Source organism: Oxyura jamaicensis, chromosome Z (assembly GCF_011077185.1).
Source record: "Oxyura jamaicensis isolate SHBP4307 breed ruddy duck chromosome Z, BPBGC_Ojam_1.0, whole genome shotgun sequence".
Taxonomy (NCBI): domain Eukaryota; kingdom Metazoa; phylum Chordata; class Aves; order Anseriformes; family Anatidae; genus Oxyura; species Oxyura jamaicensis.
This window is the reverse complement of record NC_048926.1, coordinates 74,009,774-74,029,487: the sequence shown is the minus strand read 5'-3', so window position 1 is coordinate 74,029,487 and position 19,714 is coordinate 74,009,774. Positions and strand designations below refer to the sequence as shown.

Here is a 19,714-nt window from a genome sequence, read left to right as displayed (position 1 = left end):
TCCTTAAAAAAAAAAGAAAAAGGTGTTTTGTTGTTTTCCTTTTCATTTGTTTATTGGCAGCTGTACACAGGTTGCTCAGACTTGGTGTGAAAAATCACTCCAGCAGCTTCCATAAATTACTTTCATTTTTTTCTGGCATATATTCTGGCTTTCGTACGGTAATTGACATCTCTGTACCCATTATTGTTTTTACATTTGTTAGAGGTTAATGAATGTAAACTTGCCATTTTATAACTCTGTCTAAATCTGTGTAACAGGTCACAAGTTCATTTAAAAATGAACTTCAAAAGAAATTCAATATTTTTGTGCCATCTATATTTGTTTAAAAGCTTGATTAATTGATCTTGGTGTTTCTATGCAAGCTACAGGTAAGATCATTTTTCTCTAATATGAGATATCACTAACATAAAGCTGAGAAGAATCAAACTGAATAAACTGCACATGGAAAATGCTGCTGTAAGTGTATATATCCTTTCTGTGGGTTCAGTCTGGTTCATACTGATAGCATTTCCAAACGGCGTGACAGCAGTGCTGGTAGAGCACAGCCCAAAGCCACTGTGTGCCTACCTGGAGATGCAGTACCAAATTTTTCCAACTCTTTCCCTGAAGGCTGAGTGCTTCCTACTCATGTGTCCACTCTTGCTGTTCTTGAAATTTGTGGTAGTATTGTCAGTTGTCTCAGCTGTTCTAAGGTTTGCTCATTTGATCTACAAACTCACCTGGTCACCACTATAACCACTATACTGGGTCAAGGCAGTGTTTAAGGGAGTTGAGTGTATCACGGGTGTTTTTTTTTGTCTGAAGAAGTTTTCCTTTATTCCGGTGTAATGCCTTTTGTCTTTCAAACTCGCTTCCATGCCGAAGGAGGCAGCTTCAGTGAAATGATCACAGCCTTCAGGTAAGAAAGAGCCACGTGCAGCACCAGTGACCAAAGGAGTGCCCTTTGGATCTTAGTGACACAAAGCACCTGCAGAGTCCTGTGCAAAAGCAGCGTGGTTGGCTACCTGCTCAGTACTCCGTTACCCCTTAAATGACTTTATATGGACATTTTCAGTAAGTAAGTAAATGCAGTTTTCCCCTGCAAGCTACACTATGAGCCTATGGAAATGCACTTGCTCTGTATTGCAGTAATGGGGTTGTATTCACTTTCAGGGAAAAACATATGGCAAACCTTTCTTAAAGATGTGATGCTGACTTTGCATGGTAGAACACGGACATAGTCACTGCTGGGAGCTGATCTCAATGCCCATCTGATGCGTCCCACAGAGGGGAGCCAGCCTGCTTCCAGGGAACAAAGTGCAGAAGAGCAAATGTTAAACAGCAAAGGCTGAGGCTCCCGCCTGCTCAAACAAATTAAAGTTTCAGGCTGAGACCCCAACCTTGCAGAAACCCACTAATAGTCTCCATAAGTTAAATGTCACATGGCTCCATCGGGCTGTTACCTGTGTGCTGGTTACCCAATGGTGCCCTGTTTCCTTTTCCCAAGTTTCCTATGTCCGTATGTAATGCCTTTGGCAGTGAGTGCCCTGTACTGCAGATGAACGCTTTATGCTATGTGCTTAGTTATACATTCATCATAAAGTGCATCGTCTCTGTCTTGTTTCTAACACATACCTGTTGCTGCTGTTGACTTCAGTAACAGCGAATGCACACGCACACATACACAGAAAGACAGTACATGTTCCTGTTAGTTAAACTAAAGGTATATCCAGGCTGGCAGTGACACTGTGCTCTGCTGTTGCTTTTCTTTAACAAGATCTTCATGATGAAAACATCATTTGAAAGCATACAACCATGGATTAATGATACTTAATCATTTACTTGCTTATTTGTCCTTGGAAATAAGAAGAACAAAAGCTGACCTTCTGTTGTGCAGAGAAGGAAAGAATTTATTCAGGGATAATCTGACCTAGGTCACATCACCCCAGGGCAAAATCTGAATGTGCTTCTTTGCTGAATTATTTTAAGAAGGACATAACAGTACCCAAAGATACTGCCTGTGAAAGATCAGGACTTTCATCTCTGGTCTCTGAGTAGCTTGCTTCATTTTTCTGTTTGCTATCACCCCTGTCCTAGCTGGATATTTGCCAAATTTCTTCTTTAGTCTGGTGGCAGCTCAAGAATACCTGTCTGAATGAGCAACAGAACCTTCAGGTACTTCAACAGTACCTTACAGGTACTTCTGTATGTGAGTAATTGCATCCTGACCATGACTTGGAGCAGTCTTCTGAGTGTGGTGAGCTCTGTCCTTCAGTCATGTGGATGTCCCAGGTTATGGGGATTTTCTTCTGTCAATGACTCTTAAAAAATGGAGAGCTGCCACTTGTTTGGGACTTGCTGTCTGTTACTGACTATACCCCCAAGAAAACAATTTAGCAGACATGAAAATTATTCTAGGATTTATAGCATTCTTGCCTGTATTCTGGTACGTTTTTCTTTTTGCTTTTAGGTTTCTGTTTCTTTCTTCTTGCTGTAGAAAGAGGTGTCTTTTTGCCTGTGTTTTGTCTCCCTTGATTTCAGAAAATACTCAGAAAATTTATTGACAAACACCTTGTCCCTTTACCATTCACTTGCATAGCTGTTAAATACATCAGACTGTTTATTGTGCTAGTGCATAATAAAAAAAAGTCATATATATGTGTGTACAGTATACATCCATAATTGTATTCATTAAGTTATACCCCATATCACCTCTTGCATGAATTAGTTTATGTCATTTTTGGTATGAATTCATTCAGTAGCAGGGAAACTGGTTGTTCATATGCTGCATAGAAGAACAAATTATTTTTATGGAAATAACAATTCAATCCAGGCAGGAAAATTTTGACAATGTAATTACGGAAGAGAGATAATAACAATATTCTGAGCAGCAAGGAATTGCGTATATGTGTGTGCTGTGTGTGTGCACATAGCCTGAAAAATTTTGAAAGCCCTCAATTTATTTAAACAGACTTTATTCAAATAGAGCTGCAAAACGTGACTACAAATCTATTCAATTAAACTCTGACAAAGTAAGCTTAAACATGTATCCAAGGGCAGACACAAATAAACTGTGCCACTAGCAGCAGAGTGGAGGAGGTTCTCGGCATGTGCATGTCCCTCGGCTCATCCCTCCGGCTCAGCCCGGCGCCTCTGGAGCAGAGTGTGTGTTTCTCGTCCAGCCTCCTGGCAGCATCTGGTGCCCGGGTTCCATTACCTTGCCCTCTGCTGAGATGTGCTCAAGTCTCTGCCATTGGCACAGCTGCTCCATCTCCTCCAAGCTTGTAGGATCTTGGCATCTTTGAATTTCCACCCCTTCCTCGTAAAACAAGCATCAAGACAGCAAAGCAGGGTAAAGAATGTGCCTTAGGAACTCTTTTGCTTTAAGTGCTGCACTTCATCCTTTCTGGAGAATTGCGTGGAGTGCTGGTCCTCAAGTTCTGCGCTCTGACCCAGTGAAGACAAAGAAAATATGTGTGTTAAAAGTGTGCTCTGAAACTAGTTATGTGAGGGTGTAAATTGTGAGCTCTTCACAGGGTTCGTGCCCTTCACAGGTTGCTTTGCTCATACTGGAGAATATACAGTGCAGAAACGTAAAAGCAAATTGTGTCATTGTGTAACATCACCAACCAGGTTTTCAGAAATAAACTGCAAGCTCTGCAATAGGCAATTTGAGTACTTCACTAAATGTAAGAGGGTGTTGGGAAATGAGATACTGAAATGCAATTAATTAGGATGCTGCTTTCCCTGATACCAAAAGTTAGTGGTGCTGGCTCCCTACACGTGTTCCCTGCTACATCTGCAGCAGATGGTTCAGCCAGAGCAGGAAAGGGTACCTTTTGATTCACTACCAATGGCAGTTTAATAAAATAGAGGGGGAAACGTCTGCAGTCTCTAATAAGCAATATATCAACTAAGCACTGTCAGCCTGTGTAGAGAGCTCCACAGCAAGATTTAATACGTTAATTACAGTCATGTGGGCCTCATGCTCTTAAGTCTGAAACTGCTGTCACATTCTAAACTTGATTTAAGAATACATTTTGGCCAAGACTAAAGTGCAGTCTATTATGATTAATGTAATAAAATATTTATTACATACTCCCTTTCTTTGTTTCACTGCTCATTGCCCCAGTTAGACTGCCTCATTCCAAACCAGTGATACATATACAGTTAGATTTCAGAGGATCCTCATCTGTTTTTCATCTCTCTCTTCACTGTTGTTCTTTTTTTCATATCTCTTTGTTCCTATTCTCCCTTCTCTCCCCCTCATCTTCATTTCCCACCCTTATTTCCCAACTCTGCATCTCAGCTGCTGTCTGGAGTGAATCAAAAGCAGGCAAACTTCATAGCCCTGGCTCATCCCTTTGAGACCTCTTGCAGTGCTTTCTCAGTTGTGCTTATTAAAGTTAGCTTTTAAATGCAATGCCATTAAAACTTGATAGGCTGTAGCTGAGAACTTGCTAAGCCTGTGGCAAGGTAGGGAGCTATGAAAAGAGAAGACTGATCTGTAAAGTGATACATGTTTGTGTCCTGTTTTCCATTCTTCCTCTACAGGGCTTGCAACTGCAGGCAGGACCTGAGGAGTAAGACTTTATGTTATTTGGGAGGCTTGGCCCATAGAAATACAGGGGCTGAGAGGAAGCATCCTCAGCAGCTGTGACCTTGCTAGGTGTAAGCACGTCCTGTTGGTTGTACAGGCAGGCACAGCACTATGGTTCCTTCATCATGTTACTTCGGATGTGGACACAAGTATTAGCCAAAACTACTGGCCCCAGAGATCATCTAATATAATCAGCAGTATAATGCTGTTGTGCAGTATAACAAATAGAAAAACCTCAACTTAGAGGTTGCTGTAGCACAAAATCCCACTTGGCCAGATTTTCCAAAACACCATATAAGATGGTACTTGTGGTTTTGTGCAAGCCAGCCCGTTAGTTAGATTAGTGGCTTGGTGTTTGGAAGGTCTATTTATGCATGTAACTCCAGCATTCTCTGTATGAGCAAACAAAGGTGAAAACCTTATGGAAAATGTAGAGCCCTGTTTTTCTTATAAGAAATTCGCTTTTTGGCATGATAATGTGTATTTTACCCCTAAAGCTTAATTATTTTTTAAATAATAAACTTCATCCAGTGAGGGAGGTGCTCTCAGATATTTATGTTTTCTTTCTTCACTTTGAATTTTTCTTCTAGTTTTTTTTTTTTTCATAGCAACTCTTGAATCCAGTCATCTAGGACTGAATCCAGCCATAGGACTATTCAGTCATGCCCCTCTTCTGCTATCTAAAAACAAATAATGACTTAGTCTAGCTGGTGTCTGCATTTCTATGTAGGCATAAATGTAAATAAGGGACCTCAATGCAGGAAGAACTTACTATATGCTTTGTTGAACTGGGTATGCTTTCTGGACTGGTGGCAAGCAGGCCAAGTCCATTTGGAAAACAAATGCTTCACTTCTGCAGTGCCTCATCTAGCTTTCAGTTCACTGGCTAAGTCTGACAATTGCTGATGTACTCCCTTATTTCCTTCTGCCCCAGATCATGCAGTAAATAACATGTATTGAAAGGTCAACATTTCACTGTGTTGCTGGAAAGTCCCTGGTAAAACAAAGGATATTTTCCATAGTTAAGAATTTAACCTGAAGAAAATCTTAGGCAAAAAGGCGGCTTTTGTACCTTAGCCCTAAATTGAAATCATTACTTCAAGTCTTTTCAGTGGAGTTAGCTGTTTTCTTAGGAAATTATTATACAGCTGAATGCAAAGGTACATTCTCAACATAAAGGTGGCATTTACTTCACAGGGTGCATCACATTTTGCCACTGACCAATGCCAACAGCACTCGAGTTTCACCAGTCTACTTGAATGTTTTAGCTTGAGCTCTGAAAGAGGAGCAATTATGTGTTAGAAGTGAACATAGCTGAAGAAAGTTTAGCCAGTTATTCTGAAAGGCAGAGGGTTTCACAAATTTTAAAAAAGTTTTCTAATGGTTTTAGGCTTGCTGTATAGAAAATTCACAGAATAATAGATTGATCTGGATTGGAAGGGACCTCAAAGATCACCCAGTTCCAACCCCCTGCCACAGGCAAGGACACTCCCACCAGACCAGGTTGCCCAAGGCCCCATCCAGCCTGGCCTTAAACACCTCCAGGGATGGGGCATCCACAGGTTCTCTGGGCAGCCTGTGCTAGGGCCTCACCGCCACCTCACTGAAGAATTTCCTCTTAACATCTAATCTAAACCTACCACTTTAATTTAAAGCCACTACTCCTCTTTTTTTTATCAGTACAGGCCTTGGTGCAAATTCTCTCAAAATATTTCCTACAGCCCCCCGTTAGGTACTGGAATGCCTCAGTAAGGTCTCACTGGAGCTTTCTCTTCTCCAGGTGAAACAATGCCAGCTCTCACTGCCTTTCTTTGAAGGAGAGGTGTTCCAGCCCTCTAATCATCCTCGTGGCCCTTCTCTGGAGCTGCTCTAACAGCCCCACATCCTTCTTGTGCTGGGGGCCCCAGAGCTGAATGCAGTGCTCCAGGTGGGGTCTCACAAAGGTGGAGCAGAGGGGGACAATCACCTCCCTCATCGTGCTGACCACACTTCTTTTGATGCAGCCCAAGACACAACTGGCTTTCTGGGCTGCAAGCTCTCTCTAAGCTTATTTTTTATATACTCCATATCTGTGACGAGTTGGGTCCCTGGATCTCAGTCAAATATAGTAGGGTCCAAAGAGTTTGTATTTAAAAAGCGCCTGAAAAGGTAACAGGTAACATGGAAATAAGACGAATGAGACCAGACCAGTGAACCTGGAGCTGTTTCCAGGCTTTGTTATAATCCAGGTGACTGATTGGAAATGGGGCAGCTAACATGGCAGATCCCAGTCCCTCTGAGCCCTGAGAACCTTTCACCTGGTATCCCCAAAGTATGAGGTATACAGTTTCTCCAGTGCTCTTCCAAAAGATCTTGTGCTTCTGCTATTCTCCTGGCTGTGCCTCAGGGAGCAGCTGTAGTTCCCTGCTGTGAAAATGCTGCACTGTTTTTGGCAAAACTGGCAGAGTTGGAGTTGGTGTACTTATTCCTGCTAAATGCATGTTGAAAAACCAAATGGATCTGGGTAAGTGTGATTAGCCCCACTGTTGGGATGCAGAGGAAAGATATCCCATTTTGTATTGCAGCTGTTCACAACCGTGCATTGCAAGATAGCTTCAAAAGAAGGTAGGAAACTGTACAGTCCCATGCCCCATAAATACCACTCTAGGTGTTCAGTAGCTGAAGTGAAATGTAAAGTAAAACAAGAATGCAACACTTTCTCTTTTCCACTAGTCCTGACAAAACTGAAGCTAACTAGAAGAACATGTGATCTTCACTTAAAAGAAGTGAAGATCACATGTAGGACATGTAAAATATTTTGGATGAGAAAATGCATTTTTAGAACCATTGTGTTGAAATATCTCAGATGTCACATTGCAGTGGGGAAGGGGGCTACCTTGTGCAAATCAAAAGTCCCTGGATCACTGCTGATTTGCAGAGTTCATTAGTCACTGCTAGTGTCTACTGTGTAAAAGATTGATCCAATCAGTCATAGGTAGACATAAATTCTTAATCCCTTGTCATGGCTCCAAATTTTCCAGCATTTGAGGATGATGTAGTAGTTCCATTAATATTGATTGAAATTTTATTGTTGGTTTTACACCTTGCATCTTTTCAGGCTCTTGTGGTGAGAAAGTAGTGAAAAAGAGTGCAAAGTGAATACCAGCACTAGCATCTGAGTGAAAATCAATTTAAGAGACCATTTTGCACCTTGCAAAAAATGTACAGATGGCTAAAGTTTATTTTAGTGACTCTTACTTCATGGAGATACTAATTTATAAATATTCCCATGCTCATTTGCTTTGAATCTGTGTTCTTTTTTTCTTTGAGGGTTCTTAATTTTAGAATCATAAAATATTTCACTGATAATTTTGCTGGAGGAGGTTAACTGAATAGAAGCATAATTTGTTTTGGCCAGAAAACCTAACATCTTTTATAAGTGGATTTTAATTAAGAATTTTCTACCATACTAGAGATTTTACATGCTACTGAAAGCATTTGCTGAAAATGTTAAACTGCATGGGGTTTGGCTTAATGTAGTGGAAGTAGAGAACTTTAATTGTTAAACAGAATTTAGCAGCAAGATCAGATGGGTAGGGCAGAAATTCAAGAAAAAGTGCAGGAGTACTTTCTCCTGCTTCAGTAATCTGCAGCTAACAAGTTAATCCTTTGATCCTGAAGAGCTCAGAAGCTGTTAGATGTCAAGCCTGATGAAAATCTCCAGGCAGTCACAGGGCTTTCCCCCCTCTTTTGATTCTGACTCACCAAGCCTAAGCTTAAATAAATATGATAAATTGTGGCAAAGGAAATGCACTTTATTTGGCCTCAGGACTTTCTAAAGAAACGGTTATTGTTGGATATGAAATAATTACATTAAAACACATGTATTTGTGACCTAAGCCTTTGACTACTGCATGTATGTAGGAGTTGCCCCGACAGAGGTGGTCTGTACCAGGTACAAAAAATGCCAGAAATGTCGTTCTCCAAGTGCTTAGCCCTCCCTCTCTCTCAGTCTCAGACTAGTCCTGGGAGTGCTCAGAGGCACCTCTACCTGGGAGGCCTCCTGCTCCTAGCCTCAACTCTTCTTCTTCTTGTCAAGGGTGACGGTGGTGTTCAGTTGGTTATTCCCATGGCAGAGTGAAAGCCACTGACCTGTTTGCATGCAGAATGGTGGCAGATACTTCATGGCTAGCCTTGGCAGTGTGCTGGCTGTTAGCAAACTCACACATGCTGTGTTAGGACAGCAGCATTCAGCCACTGCTGGTAGGAGAGCTGTAGCACTGCCTGCTGCAGCGCAGCCTCCCCCAGCTCTAAGACGTCATGGACCTCCTGCACAGTAGTGCAGCTGCTGCCCACCTTGAGAACTTCATCGGCCTGCCAATACCCTCTGGAAAGACAGAAGAAAAGACAGGTAGGCTGTGACTTACATTAATCATTTTAAGGGGCTGTTTATGGCCCTGACCCTTGAATTCAGTACGACTGCTTTTCAATAACTGCAGGGTAGGAGCAGGAGCTGACCTGCAAAGTGCTGGTGCTTAGGGAGAGAGCACTCAGCTCCAGCATTGAGATATGTGGCATCCTGTGTGTGCTGGGCTTTTTCACTTGAATAAAAGCATTTTGGTGGAAGTGGGTCTTCCCCAGAAAGATTTTTCTAGTCAGAGAACAAATCAGGCAGAGGAGACACAGGCTGGTAGTGTGATTGCCATCTGAAAAACCTGCATTGCTGGTGGTCTTGTTGACTTCCTTCAACAGAACTTGAGGCTGTGTGCTCAGGCTCATAACTCCCACTAATGCCACAAACCCTCTCTGAACATGAGCAGTCTGCAGTGGTCTGGCATGAAGGACAAAAGCAAGTGCTTCTCCCTCACCATACATAATTACAGAGGAGGTTATGTCCTCTTCAGTGAGAACTGGTGAGTCAGAGTGTGTCGGTGTGTGCGAGATGAAATAAAAACAACCCTGAGTTTGATAACTCTGCTGATAATGTTTAAGTCTTGGCTGCATTAAGATCAGATTATGAAAAGATCAGACCACAGCTGTTGCTCTGTGGGAAGGATTGTCTCATAGTTGTGGGCTAGCCAGGGACACTCAGCTCCCACTCAGTCGTCTGTGTGATCTCTGCCAAGTCACTTTAGGTATCAGGGACACTTAAACTACTTAGCCAGTTTGTCTAACTCTTAGTTGGGAGTCTACCCCAGTCCCACAACAGGGGGATTTACAGCCTTTTTCTAGCATGTTCTAGTTTTCTTGGAAATGAAACTCTGATATGGGATCAGATACAAATTAGAGGTGCTTGGATCAGACCCTTTGTGTACTGGTGCAGCTGGGGGACAGGACCTTCGGAGATGCATCTCCAAGTCATTTTTAAGTTTCTTCTCCTGGTCTATAACAGGGGGAACAGCACTACCAGCTCCAAAGGTTGCGTTATTACAAGGAAAGGGTATTAAGTGTAGCTTGGTTTGGTAAATCAGTGACAACAATAATTTTTAGTTGGTTGGTTCAGACTATTTTACTAGCCAAGTTACACCATAATATGAGGACATCTGTCTTCCCTAGACTCTAACAACAGACACCAAAGTAAGACTATAAGAAAAGTGCAAGCATATATGACACCTCCCCACTCTCCCATCCTGAGCAATTTGCAGACCTAGGTGTTTCTAGTTTAGAGATACTGTCATGTATTAAGGAGCACTAATTATTTTCTGTGCTTTCACGCAGTTTTTGAACCTCTGCACACTAAGGAGTTCATGATAGTGGGCGCAGTAGATGCCTAAGAGCAAATAGGTTAAAGTTTGCAGTGGTCAGAGGACTAATGTAGATCTCCACCTGTGTCTTCAGTAGTTTCCAGAAGGACCACTGAAAAAATACCCCAAAGGATAATCCCTGGCCAGAAGAGCTTTTCATCTCTACTCAGAAAGATGCAGCAAGGTGAGACCAAGGAAACATTTGAGAACTGTTAGACTGGAAACACTCCTGTATCAGGACAAGATCATTGACTTTTAATCCCCAAGCCCAGAGATGAAGTCGTGTACCTCAGCGGTTCTCCCATTTTGTCTTTACCATGCCCTTCCATCCTTACTATAACATACGTATTTTCAAAAATTCGTTGTGATGACAGCTGAGATGCCTTTTAGTCTTGAGTTTTTAATGATTGAATTACTTTCTATTTAGTCTTTCTTTATCCATCAATCTGGATGGATTTGTAAGGAATGAAATGACATTACACAAACCTAATCTCCTTCCCTGACAATATAGCAAGGCCATGTGGCTAGAGGAGAAGCAGTCAATGCCAAACATCCAGACTGTGACAATGGCTTCAGTTCTGTTTCACCATATTTCCTGTAGGCAAAGAAGAGATGTGTAGAGTGGACGGGCTTATTGTAAGCATTTTGCAAGAGCCATTTGCAGACAGCAGCCAGGGAGTAATTTTTGTGATCTCCTTGTCCTGACAAAGGTTGTGTGGAAAGGATGAAAGATAGGCCTGATCGTGGGCTGTAGTTTCATTAGTGATCCAAATGGCCCAGTCACGCTGGGTCTGGCTGGGATGGTGTTAACTTTCTTCACAGCATCAAGGCTTTCCCTTTTTCTCACTCTGTGCCCCAGCCAGCTAGTCTGAGTGTAGGCAAGAGGCCAGGAGAGGACGCAGCCTGGAGGGCTCAACCAGGTTGACCAAAGAGATGTTCCATGCCATATGACATGATGCTTAGCAGTAGGAAATAAAGAGAGGGGGTTTTGGGGGGAGGTGGGCATTGCTTAGAGACTGGCTGGACGTTGGTCTGCCTGTGGGAGGTGGATTGCCTTTCCATCAGTGTTCAGTTTTTCCTCCTTTCCTTCACTTATTCAACTTTGTCTCCACTCTGGTTTTCTTGCTTTTGCTCTTCATATTCTCTTTCCTGTCCTGCTGGGTGTGGACAGAGAGTAAGTGGCTGTGTGGTGGTTAGCTGTTGAGTGTTAATCACCACAATAGTAGGGAATAAAATAATGAAATTAGCAGAAAACATGGAGTTTGGAGATACTAAAAGGGTGTTTTGATAAAATCTGTGTCCCCATGGTAATTGGAGATGGATTATATGTTTTCTTTCAGCATTCTGACATCTTGTTGATTAAATGAAGAGGTAAGATTTTAATGATATGAAGAATTAGGTCTCCTTCCTAAACTGTCATAGACTACTAACATTTTGTTATTTAAGTAAGGCTCAGCTGCATTGTCTGCTTTTGCTGTGGATGAAAAGCATGTGCAGATCCCGGCAGCGGCTCAGTTGATGTCTGGTAATTTTGGCTGTCTCAGACTCTCTCAGCTGGGTCTCACTGGCTCACTGCATTAGTCCCATGCCATGAGATATGCATATTTGAGCGGTCCTGTAGAAACATAACAATTCACTACAACTGCAGGCTGGATTCCTAGTCAAAATTAACCTAACTCTCCTGAGGCTGCTGGCAAATATCCTCGCCCATTGTCTTTAACATTTTCCTCCTGCCTTGTGGAGCAGCACACCAGAGCACTGCAGAATGCAGTGTTTCAGGGGCACTGTTTTTGCTCATGCACCTTCAGGAGATCTTTATGCAGCATGGATTTTATAAGTGTTGGTTGCAGATCTGGCAATTTCCTTTGCAGATTAAGGAAAGATGCCAAAACATAAATGACTGACTGGGTGTCTCTGCTGTGTTGTGACAGGACATCCTGTAAGAAGTGCTGATTGATGGCATATATAAAACCAAGCCATTATATGTGCTGTTTATATTGAAACAGTACTTAAAATGTGGGCTGTCAGTCAAAGAACCAATTACTTACACATTGCTATAATAAGTGGTGATGGGTGCAGTGAGCAAGGTATCAGAGTAAATGTTTTGTTTCCAAACCTCAGACAGCACTGGCTCTTAATTTCCAGTCTGCAGCTAGCCATAACAAAATGATCTATCCTACCCATCACTGGAAGCAAGAGACTTCATTGAAGGTTGCTCAGAGCTCTTTGATACTGACATGGAAATTAAAACCAGTTTCTGAAGTAGACTGGTTGCACTTTGTTTATCCCCTTGAGCACTGTTAGAGCAAACCTCAGTGCCCTGGGGCAATGCTTTTCACAGCTGCAGAAGCCTCTAGAGGCCTCAGCTGCAGACCTGCATCTTTCTGTACTTTGCCAGGGGCTTGAGAACCACTGTCAGCAGGTTCCACTGCGTTATTACAAGGAAGGGGTACTATGGATAGCTTGATGTGGTAAATAATTACAACAATAATTTCTGGTTGTTTGGTTCATACTGTTTTACTGGCCAAGACAGGTTACACCATAATACGAGGGCATCTATCTTCCTTAGGCTTTAACAACAGACACCAAAGTAAGACTGTAAGAAAAGTGCAAGCATATATGACACCTCATGTCTCATGCAGCTTTCTGGTGTATATGTAGGGTGGGAAACACCTGGTGAGAACTACTGTGGTGCAACTGAAGCACAGACACCAGGATTCCCTCTTGTAAGTGGGGTGGAGAAGGGACACCAAAAAGTATGTTTTGTTTGCGGTGAGATATAGCAGAAAAGAACTTGCCTTTTTCCCTCCTCTGCTTATTAAGTGGGAGAGAGGAAAAGGATGTTTGCTTTACAAGTACAGAGAATAGTCAAATCATTGGAATTTTCCTTCTTTGTGTTTGCTGCTCATCACTTTCTAAACCCATTACAGTTTGTCCTGTCTGTAATGACACTTCCTCCTATCTGCTTAAAAATTACATCCTTGTAGAGATAGTTTCCATATGCCAAGAAAACGGTCCATAAATACACACATCACTTCACAGTAAAAAGCTTTCCTTTTATGCTTATGATAAGACTGAAAATCATTTGTCATTAAAAACCATTTTTGCAGTAGCATCTGAATACTGTGCTCTGATATGCCACTGATTGTAAGGATCTTTGAGTGTAGCTTTATGGAGCAATATAAGGTTGTTTCCTGAATTTGATTTTTTCTGCAAAATGAAAAGGAACAGTCACAATTGCACTTCCACTGTCAAGGTACAGCTTGATTATGTAGAGAAACTATATAATCATGTTAAGTACTGACAGTTTTATTTCATATCTTCTAATGTGAAGTATAATCTGTTTTTTATTCGTGTACATTTGTAAATTACACATTGCTCTGTAGTTCTTTACCTGCTAACTCCTTTCCTAGGATGTGCTGCATTGCCTTGTACTGTACATTTGTCTTTATTTGTTTAGCTCTTTAAAACTTTCTTATTAAATATAATTGTAATGTGATAAATACGAGGCTTTAGTTATTTTTTGTAGCAAAAAAGTTGGAACCAGTACAACCTCTGGTTTCGCAAATGAGGCAATTCACAAATGGGCTCATTACTTGGAGCAGGTCGTGCACACATCATTGGAATCCACAGAAAAGCCATCTACTTTGCATTTGTTGTAAAACATAGATTGCCTCTAATCCCACTGTTTTCCACAAATTTCCATGCACAAAATTGTGCCCCAGTGTCATGAGGAGCTCATTTTGGTTTTGTGCCATGCTCTAGTAACATCATTTGTGAAACTGAAGTTGGCTTTTCAGTCATATGACAAGTATGTAACGATGATTTCCAATGCTCTTCGTGCAATTTTTTTTTTCTTTTTACTTTCAGAGGAAATTTATTTTGGGGAAAATCTTGTTGTGAAAACTCACTGCTTCTTCTGCTTTGTTTTGTCTTTCTCCTTCTCCCTCCTTCAGACCAGGATGAGAGAGCTGCAGAGCTCAGCAGGGAGCAGAATGAGAAGACCATTCGCAGTACACAGACAGCTCTCCGCAATTTCCGAGAGTTCCTCATCTCCAAGTATCCTTCTGAGACCCGAGAGATCTACGTCATCCCCTGCAAAGAGCTTGATGCCTACCTTGCTTCCTTTTTTGTGGATGCCAGGCAGAAGGATGGGTCTGAATATGAGCCAAACAGCTTGGCCAACTATCAGTGTGGGCTGGAGCGGTATCTCAAAGAGCACAGGTATGGGTACAGTATTACCAGGGATAAGGAGTTCAAAAGGTCCCAGGAGGCGCTAAAGCAAAAGCAGATAGAGCTGAGGTGTAAAGGAAAAGGAAACAAGCCACACAAATCCATGAAGCTCACCTTTGCTGACGAACTTATTCTGCGTAAAAGAGGCTTATTGAGCCGGTACAATCCTGAAGGGCTCTTGAACCTCGTCTGGCTGAACAACACTAAGGCCTTCGGACACTGCACAGGTTTTCATGGATCCACCCTCAAGTGGGGAGACATCCGGCTGCGGGTGACAGAGACGGGACTGGAGTACCTGGAGTGGATGGGACCGGACAATGGAGATGTCAATGCCAAGAGCAAGAGAGGGGGGACGGACTCGCGGGTGTACGCTACCCAGCACTCGCCACAGACCTGCCCCGTGCAAGACTACAAGGAGTATGCCCAGAGGCGGCCTCCAGCCATGCGCTACGAGGATGCGCCTTTTTACCTCTCCATCAAACCCGTTGTCAACTTGGCTGCTCTTCACTGGTACAACTGCCAAGCCCTGGGGAAAAACAAGCTTGCCAAGATGGTAAAGACGATGTGCGAGAAGGGCAACATCCCTGGCAGGAAGACCAACTTCAGTGTCTACCAGAGCTGTAGCACGTTGTCAGAAGCGCAGAGCAACCAGCTCGTGCTGATCTGCAATAACTTGAGCCAGCAGGCTGCCCAGTCCATGGCAAGCCACTCCAATACTGGCAATTTCATAGTATCAGCATCCTATGACTCTTCCTCTGACACAGCTTGAAGAGTGATATAACCTGGACAGATTTTTATTTTCCATTTTGTTTCAAGAGTTGAATTTGTGCCCAATAATATGCATCAACTGTGATTGTACACTATTCCCCCATAGCCCTCTCTCCAGTGTTAATTCACTTTATAAAAATATATAAATATATAATATATTTTTCTTTTTACAAATAAGTCAATAGAAATAGTTTAGTATTACTAACATAGTATTTATAGTGTTAATACAAAAATGAAAGTTACTTATGGGTTATAATATAATTGCAGATTTTAAAAGGACAAAAGTGGTTCTCAGGCAACACAAGATAGACTGGAAATACCATTTTTAAGATGCACACATCGGTGACTGTAAATCCCCAGGGAGGCTTACGTAGCAATTCTATTTTAAAGCAATTTTTTGACTTCTTATTTTAACATGGCCTCCTAGAGTAGAGGAGACAAACTTATCACTGGCTGCTGCTCCTTACCTGCTGGCTTGTTCTTGATCAGCAAGACAAGGAAATAAGAGATACAGCAATGTAAGGTTGTGAAAGCATTAACAACAATTTTTACCTGCTTGTTTGTTTGTTTTAATTTTGTTTCCTGAGACTTTATGCCCGATGGAAAAGAAAAATCCTGAAGTCAGCTAAAAGCTATTTTTAGCTTTTGTTTTTGTTGATGATTTTCTGTGATCACAATGTCACTGGTCTTTAGTCTAAAAGATACTATTTTCAACAACAAGCAGAAGTATAATGGCAAAAGAAGTGAAACAAATAATTTTAACTCTTTAAGCACTGGTCATTAGTATTTTGTCACTGTGTATACTTAATGTAAAATCTACTGACTTTGAGCCACTCTTTCAGTATTCTGGGGAATGCAACAGTTCAGAAAAATCCATAATCTTATCTCAAACTATACAGAGAAAATGCATTAAATATGTCTTAAGCCATCATTTGAAATTCACAAAAAATAACATAGGAAATGTAAGGATAGATTGATATTTACTTCAGAGAATGAAAAAGCTGTATAGTTTTAAGCACTGGAAAACAATTTGAAGTCACCTACACATAATCTATTTCCATTGTAGACAATGGAAAATGGGTGTTTGACTCTGAAGGCAGAATTTGGTCCTTAAAGCCTTGAAATAATGAATGCTATTGTCCCAACATTTGACTTTGCAATGTAACTGTTTTCTGAGTACAGGAAAAACACTAACAAATATTTTGGTGAACCATTATAGTTCTTGACCTTTAAATTGACGTTCAGTACTTCTCAAGCCTAGCTTGTTCAACATTTCAGATGGAAATGTTCCACTAGGATATTCTAGAGATGTGACGAGTCTGTAGACAAGTCCGCTGAGGTGGTCTGGTGTCCTCTGAAATCCATGAAGGACTCAGCCTCAGCTGACTTCCCATGGATGTTGGCTGGGTCAAAATGTTACTGAGGACTTGTTTTGGTTTTGCTTTTCTGTTCCCTTACACTCGTTAGCTTTCATTCCTTTACGTTCCTTCATACCCTTTACATTCTTTAAATCTGCAACTGTGCAGTGACTTTAATCATAATTAATTCCAAAGAAAGAGTGAAACAAAAGTAGCAGAAAGAAATAAAAATAACCCACCTGGTGCCATTTAGCACGCGTGTTTGGTGCTGCCAGGATGAAACGTTCCTGTCATGTGAAGGAGGTGGCAGACTGCCCGTACCTCATGTAAGCCTTATTGAAGGTCCATTTGGGGCAGGGGTGGGTAGCAGGTGGTCCACAGAAGGTCTAAGAATGGAGATTTCCTCTCAAATAAGCATGTGGCCTCCCACCCAGTTCCGTGCAGGTGACACAGCCAGACTCAGGCCCCAGTGGTACGCAGCCTTGGTGACCAGGGCCTGGGCCAGCGGCAGCCTGGCCTTTTGCAAGGCTGGTGTTGCTGTCCGTGGGATCTCGTTCCCCTGTGGGGCCAAGGACTCAGGCAGCTGGTCTTGATTTGTGCTGGGTGCCATGCCAAGCAGCTCACTGGTGGTGCCAGCTGAGGGGCCCAGCTGCTCAGACAGGTTTTGCCCTCAGCTCCCTCACATCAGTGCTCATCTCAGCACTACCTGGAAGCCACTGTCACAGAATCTAAACCTTCCCTTTCCCGTACTGCAGCACAAGGCTGGGCACCCGCTGGTCTTCATGGGGCAGCAGATCTCTGCTTCCCATTTCTCCTCCCCTGCACACCCACCCTTCTTTGCTAGGAAGAGCTGCCTTGAGCTTGAAGGGGAAAGAAGCCACCCCATGGCATGGCTGTTCTGTGTCGCTCCTCGAGCCCCACAAAGCACAAAACCAGACCTTACAAACAAATTTTGGGTTCTCAGCTCCACGTATTGTCTGAGTTGTTTTATACAGTATTGGGATGGCTCATGTTAGTGCCCAGCCCATGCCTTGTCATGCTGAGGCCATGTCTCTGATAACCTCAGCCTTGCAGGGCATGTTGGCAGCTTTTATGTCTGGTTGGGTGACAAGGTGTGGAGTACGTGTGCTTACGACAGGAGCCTCGGTGTTACAGGGGCGTGTGTTTTCTGCTTCGTGGCATCTGCACTAACTCCAGCCTCCAGTTGATGCTGATGGCAGATTGCCTGGCGAATTCTGACCAGGCGACCTCAGAAAGACTACTTGTTCAAGCAGTTAAAGACATATGGCCAGAATATGATACCCAAGTAGTATCATACTCCCAGAATAGATACATTAGATTTGAAGGGCGTTTAGCACAGTCTTCATTTGTGGACAGTTGCAAGGAATTGAGCAATGACGGCCTAATGAATTGCCATCTGTATTAAGCCCCAGGGAGTGTTGTTGAGGACAACTTCTGATTTGGACCACTGCCATGCCTTTGTCTCTTGTTGGCAGGAGTGTAGGTGTCCCAGTGGCTGTGCTACTGCTGACAGATGACAATTAATTTGCTTGTAATTGTCTCCCCATACTCTGAGGGTGCCAAAACCTGCTCCACCAGTAAATTACTTTCACACTCAACACGGTGGTATGGATCTTCCTGGTGAAAAGCCATAGCACCATGGTCAGGGGGTGGTACTGCACTCTTACAGGCCTTCCTCTCTGCATAAGCAAAGGACTGGGGTGCCCTACTATGGCTTTTGGTACCAAGTACCTCACCATGAAATCAAAAGAACAGCTCACTACACACAGCTCTGCTCCTGCCCTGCTGGCGGCTGTGGGGGTTGCTTGCAGAGATGTGCTGCAGGTGGCTGGTGCTCCTGACTAAATTCTGCTCTGATGTACAAGCTGAATTTGGCTCTCACAGTATGAGCTGTGCTTTTCACAATATAGGGTAGCTGTCTCCAAAATGGGGCTCTGCTTTCTCCTTCCTCTTGCCCTTCTTTTTTTTTTTTTTTTTTTTTCTGTCATTCACTTTTCTTTGATCTGGTGTTAGACCTCTTTGATAAGTCATTTCCCAGCAGGAAATATAGCACAGAAAGGGGGAACGGAGATAGTCTTCTGACAGATTACCAAGTTGAGTCTGCTAAAAAATTAATGTTCAGAGCCAGCAAGAGAGACAGATGAAGACATTCCCTGTCAGTATCAGTCGTTAGACTGCAGGTACTGCAGTTTTAGAAACCCACCAAAGGGATAACGCAGATGGAGGGCCTTCTGTTTGGTTTGCAGATGTGTTGGTTGCCTTCAGAACCATTTACCAGCTCTTGAGAGATGCAATCATTGCTACCAAGAGCATAGTTTAGCCTTGTACTCTCTGTGTCCCCTAGGAAAGAGGCAGAGTGCCGATGCGAAGGCCTGCAGGCTATGTGCATGGGTCTGTGCTGGTTTTACTGCTGTCCTTCCCAATTGGCCTGCTCGTGGCACTGAGAGTCGAGGAGCATGGGGGTGACACATGGGCACTGCTGCCTTGATCTGGATGCGGCTGGGCACAGCGCACGTGCGTGGGTCTGCTCACATGGTTGCACATTTAGCTGGGAAAAGCTGACAACAGTCTTCGCAGCTCAGTTTTATTAACCGCTCGTGCATGTGTTTATGGTACTGTGGGTTTGCACAATGTAATTCTATCCATTTCGGTAGTTGGGACTGAAATCTGTGATATCTGGGTGTTGCAAACTGTCTGTTTAATTTTCAAATACAAATTTATGCAACAAAATGTATTTTTAAGTGCAGGATAATGAAATACTGTTGTGGACTGCCTTGTAGACTAAATTACAAGGCATATCTAAAGCAACGGCACATACCTTGTTCATTTACAAAGTGCAATAATTCTATGATAGCACCCATGCTATTGAAATATAGGACAATCTAACAATGGAAATAGCGTCCCTGATGCACATTATCCTTTCTGAAGAATATCAACATTTCCGAGCAATTTTGTGTTTTTACTTTTAGAAGCTGGTGGTCACTGGTATTCAGTCTATAGTGTAGTTGCCCTCTTATTTCTCTTAGAAAGGT

General features: G+C 42.6%; 1 protein-coding gene across 4 annotated transcripts in view; it reads left to right on the top strand.

Annotated features, from left to right (window-relative positions):
* Positions 1-16,503, top strand: part of KIAA1958 (KIAA1958 ortholog) — a 56,468-nt gene extending 39,965 nt beyond the window's left edge. For 3 of the 4 annotated variants that reach the window (XM_035309447.1, XM_035309450.1, XM_035309448.1), the window contains exons 3-4: positions 10,397-10,486; positions 14,259-16,503. In XM_035309447.1, coding sequence (XP_035165338.1) covers positions 10,397-10,486; positions 14,259-15,304 — 1,136 coding nt within the window. In that variant the 3' untranslated portion in view covers positions 15,305-16,503. The remainder of the gene's footprint in view (positions 1-10,396; positions 10,487-14,258) is intronic. The other variant, XM_035309451.1, reaches the window with a different exon arrangement.
* The last annotated feature ends 3,211 nt before the right edge of the window (positions 16,504-19,714 follow it).